At 53.0% G+C, this 6,787-nt stretch overlaps 1 protein-coding gene across 1 annotated transcript; it reads right to left on the reverse strand.

Moving 5' to 3' along the window:
* Positions 1 to 1,205: 1,205 nt before the first annotated feature.
* On the reverse strand, positions 1,206 to 3,642 carry LOC306815803 (uncharacterized protein; the record flags this gene model as incomplete). The annotated part of the gene is made up of 3 exons (XM_079332343.1): positions 1,206 to 1,216; positions 1,696 to 2,910; positions 3,639 to 3,642. The coding sequence occupies 3 exons, from the start codon at positions 3,640 to 3,642 to the stop codon at positions 1,206 to 1,208; spliced, it is 1,230 nt and encodes a 409-aa protein (XP_079188469.1).
* Between the last annotated feature and the right edge of the window lie 3,145 nt (positions 3,643 to 6,787).

Consider the following 6,787-nt stretch of genomic DNA (forward strand, 5'->3'; position numbering starts at 1 on the left):
TCACAGGGACTGTGCTGCTCACCCTGCTGCAGCCAGCACAGCTCCAAGGGGCTCCTTTGTTTAGAGGGCCCCAAGGGATGGCCTTTATCACAACCAAGTTTTATCCTGGCCCCAGTTTTAATTGATAGCTTTCTCTGCAAGTGTGATGTTATAAGTACATATTATATTATTGGCTTTTCACAGATATTAAAATGAATGTTGTGTGTGTAACATTGGAAAACTTTTCTGTATTAATATAGTTTCTTTTAGATGTGCTATAAACAAAACTGAAAAATAGTAGTGAGATAAATACCTACTTTTCTTGGTCTCTAACATAGTGATGAAAAAAGCTTTTGTTCATCTAAGTAACTCAGAGAATGGGAAAAAGATAATTAGGAAATTCTTCACATTCTTGGATTATCCTGTCTGGATGAGCACAGGGGTGATGAACACCAGAACTCCAGGGAAGGAATTTATTGATCTCTGTTATCAGGGAGTGTGCTGACAGGAAAAAGCCACAGGGAGAAAAAAAAAAAAAAAAAAGGAAAAAAAAAAAGAAAAAAAAGTTGATTTACAGGTTGAGGGGGTGAGTTTGAATGATGCATGAAGACCTATGAATATGCAACATGTTCATGCACTTAACAAAGTGTTTTCTGTGTAAGTGTGTGCCCTTGGCTGATTGTCATGCAACCAGCTGTTATAAACTTCGTTTTAGTGTTTGTCTCTTATTGCCTTTTATTAAACTTTTTAAAATTTACCAGGAAAGTGAGCGGCATTTTTCACATGGTGATAAAAGCCATCCCTTGTCCTCCATGTCCACATCCATGGGATACACCTCTATGTCACCACCTGAGTCTGTGACCCACCATGCCCTATAGCTCCATCCACAGGCCTATTCACACCCATATCCATATCCATATCCATATCCATATCCATATCCATATCCATATCCATATCCATATCCATGCCCATGTCCATATCCATGTCCCAGTCCCCACCATGTCCCCATCCACAACCCACAATGTCCACGTCCATGTCATAGTTCAATGTCTTTATTTTTACCCCAATGTTGGGTGAAGGGATGAAGAAAAATGAAAGAAAATCAAGGCCCAAATAAAAGGATTTACCTGTCCATACTGACTGAGCATGCATGGGCTTGGGTGAGTGACAGAACCTTTTTTAGAGGCTCCACTGTCTCCAAAATCTTGGTTTTCTGCCCCAGTCCATCACGATACGGCTGTGGAAGATGCATGTGGCCCAGACAGAATTAGAATCATGGAAGCATTTAGGATGGAAAATACCTCCAAGATGATCCAGTATTCCTCGATGCCACAAGATGAAATAATTGGATGCAAAAGCCAAAATTTTTTGGGGTGGAAAGTAAAATCCATTCTCCCAAGCCAGGAAGATGTGGAGACCACCAGCCAGGTGAGTTCCCAACAAGGATCACCAGGACCATGGATCACCAAGGCTCTGCCCAACGAGGGTCACTGGGGAGCATCCAATGGGGTCCAACAGAGGGGATGGAGCTGGAGCAGCGCAGGAACCTCTTCCCACACACAGGGTACTCACAGAGCTTCCCTTACCCGTGCCCCCATTGGTGCTGGGTCACGGCAGAGTTCTGGGAGACACACTGGGGACACTGTTAGGGTGTCTCCCTGGTGTGGATCCGCTGGTGGGTGACGAGGGTGGAGTTTTTCTTAAATCCCTTCCCACAGTCAGGGCAGGTGAAGGGCCTCTCCTGTGTGTCAATCTGCTGATGCCTGAGCAGATGGGATCTCTGCTGAAACCTCCTCCCACACTCAGGACACTGATAAGGCTTCTCCCCAGTGTGGATCCTCTGGTGGACAATAAGGTTGCATCTCTGGCTGAAGCCCTTCCCACATTCTGAGCACTTGTAGGGGCTTTCCCCAGCATTCATTGCCTGGTGCATGATCAGGCGAGAACTGTCACAGAAGCTCTTCCCACATTCCCCACACACATAGGGTCGTACCCCAGTGTGGATCATCTGATGGCGGGTGAGGTTGGAGCTCTTCCTGAACCCCATCCCACATTCCCCACACTCATATGGCCGTTCACCGGTGTGGATCATCTGGTGGTGGATCAAACTGGAGCTCAGGAAGAAGCTCTTCCCACATTCCCCACACACATATGGTCGTACCCCACTGTGGATCCTCTGGTGGTGGGTGAGTTGGGAGCACATTCTGAAGCCCATCCCACATTCCCCACACTCGTAGGGCCATTCCCCAGTGTGGATCCTCTGGTGGTAGTGCAAACTGGAGCTCTGATTGAAGCTCTTCCCACATTCCCCACACTTGAAGGGCCGTTCCCCAGTGTGGGTCCTCTGGTGGCAGATCAGGTGGGAGCTGACACTGAAGCCCTTCCCACATTCCCCACACACGTAGGGCCATTCCCCAGTGTGGATCCTTTGGTGGACATTCAGGCTATTGCGACAGTTGAATCCCTTCCCACATTCCCCACACTCGTAGGGCCGCTCCCCAGTGTGGATCCTCTGGTGGTAGACTAAACTGGAGCTCTGGCTGAAGCTCTTCCCACATTCCCCACACTGGTAGGGCTGTTCCCCAGTGTGGGTCCTCTGGTGGACGTTCAGACGGGAGCTGCAGCTGAAGCCCTTCCCACATTCCCCACACTCATAGGGCCTTTCTCTGGTGTGCACTGTCTGGTGGCGGGTCAGGTCAGAGGTGTCTCTGAATCCCTTCCCACATTCCCCACACTCGTAGGGCCGTTCCCCAGTGTGGATCCTCTGGTGGACGATCAGGTGGTAGCTGCAGCTGAATCCCTTCCCACATTCCCCACACTGGTAGGGCTGTTCCCCAGTGTGCACTGTGAGGTGCCGGATCAGGTCAGAGGTGTTTCTGAATCCCTTCCCACATTCCCCATACTTGTAGGGCGTTCCCCGGTGTGGATCTTCTGGTGCCGGACCAGGCTGGAGCTCGTGCTGAAACTCTTCCCACATTCCAAACACTGAAGGGGCTTTTTGCCATCATGAAGCTGCTCATGGACCCTCAGCTCAGAGCTCTGGCCACATCTCTGGCTGCCTGCCCGGCCCAGGCTGGGTCTTTCCTCCTCAGATCCCCATGATCTGCGTTTGCAGCCCCTCCTGGTGCAGGATCTCTGCGGCTTTTCCTCCCTGTTGGATTCCTGCACTGTGGAGCTGCTGCAAACGGCCTCTTCCACGAGGTTCTGCTGTGGGGATTTGTCCTCCCTGGTCTCCATCCTCAGCTCCTGGTCTGGGAAAGGAAGGACAAGGAGAGGATGGGATTTGCCCCTGTGCCAGAGGGAAGGAGAAGGAGATGCCCCCAATCCTCCCCAGCAGGACAGAGGGGGAAAGGGGCAGTGACTTCCTCCTCACCTGCCTGGCTGTCCTGGCGCATTTTCTTCTTCCTCACAGCCTTTTCCTCCATCTGGATAAGACTTGGGAATGGAAAATCTTGGTTTGGGGGAAAAACGACATGAGTGATATGACTTTGAAGGTCCTGCTGTCTGAGTGCATCTCTAGAAATGCCAAGGTTGTCTAGAGTCCATAAAAACCTCCAAAAATCACTAAGGAGCACAAAAACACTCTCCCAGGAGATCCCTGTTTGCACTGTCCTCACTTTGGGGTTATGGAGGTCCCTGTTCTCAGAGCTCCTGGGGGCCCATGGCTCCTGGGGATTCCCCCTCTCCTGGCTCCTGCTCAGGCACGCTGAGGGAGTTTTGTGGGTCCCAGGGCTCATCCTGTCCTGATTCTGACTCGGGTCCTCCCACTTCAGGCACTCAGGGCTTCACCCGTTCCCCGCCAGCCCTTCCAGGCTCGGGGGGCCCGCACCCCACTCATCTCCCGGCTCCACCTCCCCTCCAGGCTGCCGGGGGTCCCCCAGCTCTGCTGTCGCCCCTCTCCCCACGCCGGGGCTCCCGCCTTTCATCCCCCGCCTCTCCCGGGGATCCCCAAAACCGATGTCCCGCCCCGCCGGGACCGGGCCATCGCCACGTGGGCCCCTCCAAATCCCCCCAAGGAGCATTTACTGCTCAGCTTTGGATTCCTGCAAGAGCCAGAAACATCCCCTCCTCACATCAATAAAACAATACCTCTCCCACGGACACCCAAATATATTTGCGACTCGATTCCCGAATCTGCGAGGCACAAACACCAACCCTCATCCCCCAAGAATCCAAAACCCAACCAGCCGTGCCGGAGCTGCCGCGATAGCCCCGGGCCGAGCTTCCCCTCCGCGCTCACCCGCGGGATGCAGGAATGCGATGCTGCCGGGGCCAGCGGAGCTGCGGGCTCAGCGGGCTCGCCCTGCAGCACCGCGATTCTCCGCCTGCGCCCGCTGATCCTCTCCTGCTCCTCCTGCTCCTCCCCTTCCTCTCTCCTCCCCTTCCCCTCTCTTCCTCTTCCTCCCGCTGCTCCCCCGCTCGCATCCCGGACCCCCCTTTGCCACCCCCTGTGCCCCGCGGCCGCCGCAGCAGCGGCTGTTGGGGAGGGGGCAGCACCCCCTGAGCCTGCAGGGGAGACAGAGCAACTGAGAGTTAGGAATCGAGCATCGAGAAAGGCTTTGACTAGAAGGGGGCTGACAAAACCCTATGTTTGCTGGAATTTACGGTGCTTACAAGAACAGGGGAGAGCAAGGCTGCAGGATAAGATAAAGAGCTGGGGTGGGCGAACAGGATGCAAGGACAAAGGCACCACAGGATAAGGGGGATTGTCCAGATCCATGAACCCAGGAAAACTGGTATCAAAGTCCAGAAGATGAGCAAAGGAGTAAAAAGAATATGTGCAAGGAGACAAGATGAAATGTTCAACTGAGAGGAACACTGTTTCCTTTTTCCCAAGGAGCCGTGTGGAGCAGAAAGAGGCGTGTAGCTAATTGTAGTATGAAGCAGAGCAGGCAATGAATATGTATTAGGTGTATTGTGCAATTGTAGTTTGTAGAGAATAAAAAGAGAGGTGCAGGTCGCCAAAGGTGTGCGTGGTTTTGAAGGAGTTATCCCCCTGAGCGCTGAATAAATACATACCTACTCTTATACCTTATTTTGTGCGGTATAGAGAGTTTTTCCGCGCTTCACAGGGCTGGGCAGGGGGCTCGGGGCCCCCAGTGCAGATCCGTCCGTGCCGTCCCCCTCCCCCCGAGCCCCAGTTCCGCTCCCGGGGGTCGCTGGATGCGAGGGGGTGGCGCAGGTGGGGTGGGAGTGGGGAGCGCTGGGCGCTGCGGCTCTGCCGCTGCTACAAACACATGTTGTGGGATTGGCTTCTCCTGAATATTCAGAGAAATACTGCGCCGCCGCGGCCCCGCTGCCCCCAGAGCCCGGCCCGAAGCGACCGGCCCGGCCCGAGTTCCCCCGCCCGCCGCGGCAGCGCAGGGCCGGGCGCCCTTGGCGGCTTTCGGCTTTGGCTCTGCGCTCTGAGGGGAGGGAATTTTGTGTTTCTGCTGCGGGGCGTTTTATTTTTCGGCGCGGCAGGCGGAGCTGCGGCTATGGGCAGGAGTCTTAGGCGGGAGTGTGGTAGTTGTTAGTCTCCCTTTTCCGCCACTGCCAGGCCGCTTTTTGTTTCTGATTTCTGTTTTTCCTTCTGTTTTCCCCTCGCTGCCCGCGCAGCCCCTCAGGCTCCCTCAGGCTCGGCGGTGGCGCGGGGCAGCACGGGAAGGGCTTTTCCCGCCGGCAGCAGCCGAGCGTGAGGGGCCCCGAGCGGCGGCGGGAGAGGAGGAGGCTGCGCTGGGCGAGCAGCGGGGCCGGGCACGGTGCGGCCGGGCACGGGCTGCGGGCGATGGCGGGGCCCTGCCCGGTGTCTCTCTGCCAAGGAGATTTCTGTGCGGGTCGCTTGGAGTTTTGTTTGATGGCGCTTTTCCCACGCCTCCCCCGCTGCTTCTTCAGCCCGGGCGAGCGGGAGCGCAGCGGGGCGAGGGAGCGATGCAGAAATGGAGGCGGCAGGCGGGGCAGGGGCGCGGCGGGTTCAGAGTCCCGCACACCGGGTTTAGGGTCTCACGCTGCTGCCCGTGCAGGGACGGGGCAGGAGCTCCGGCGGCTCCTCAAGACTCCCTCCTTCCCTTGCCGGGAGCAGTGGGGCGTGCTGAGGGTGACTGAGAGGGGAGGAAGATTAAAGGCCCTTGTGATGTCGCCGTTTTTATAAGTACATATTATATTATTGGCTTTTTGCAAGTATTAAAATTAATGCTATGTGTATAATGTTGGAAAACTTTGCTGTATGAATATAGTTTCTTTTAGTTCTGCTATTACCAAAACTTTGAAATAGTAATGTGATAAATATCTATATTTCTTGGACTATAGCATGGTGATGTAAAAAGCTTTTGCTCACATAACTAACTCAGAGAATGGTAAAAAAGAAGATATTCAGGAAATTCTTCACATTCTTAGATTATCCTGTCTGGATGAACACAGGGCCGATGAACACCAGAACTCCAGGGAAGAAATTTATTGATCTCCGTTATCTGGGAATGCGCTGACAAGAAAGAGCATGAGCCACAAAAAAAAAAAAACAAAAAAAAAACAAACAAACAAACAAAAAAAAAAATTAAAGTTTTAAAAACTTGATTTACAGGTTGAATAATGCATGAAAGTCTATGAATATGCAACATGTTGATGCATTTAAAAAATATTTTCTGAGTTAGTGTATGCTCTTGGCTGAATGTCAAGCACCTGACCTTAATAACCTTTTGATTTATTGTTTGCCTCTTACTGTCTTTTATTAAACATTTTGAAATTTACCAGGAAAGTGAATCTTACTTTTCACACCATGGAGTACCTGTGACTGCTCCTGACCTCTCTTTGGCAGCCCAGAGTCTTCTAG

This window comes from Erithacus rubecula (assembly GCF_903797595.1).
Source record: "Erithacus rubecula genome assembly, contig: scaffold_237_arrow_ctg1, whole genome shotgun sequence".
NCBI classification, from domain to species: domain Eukaryota; kingdom Metazoa; phylum Chordata; class Aves; order Passeriformes; family Muscicapidae; genus Erithacus; species Erithacus rubecula.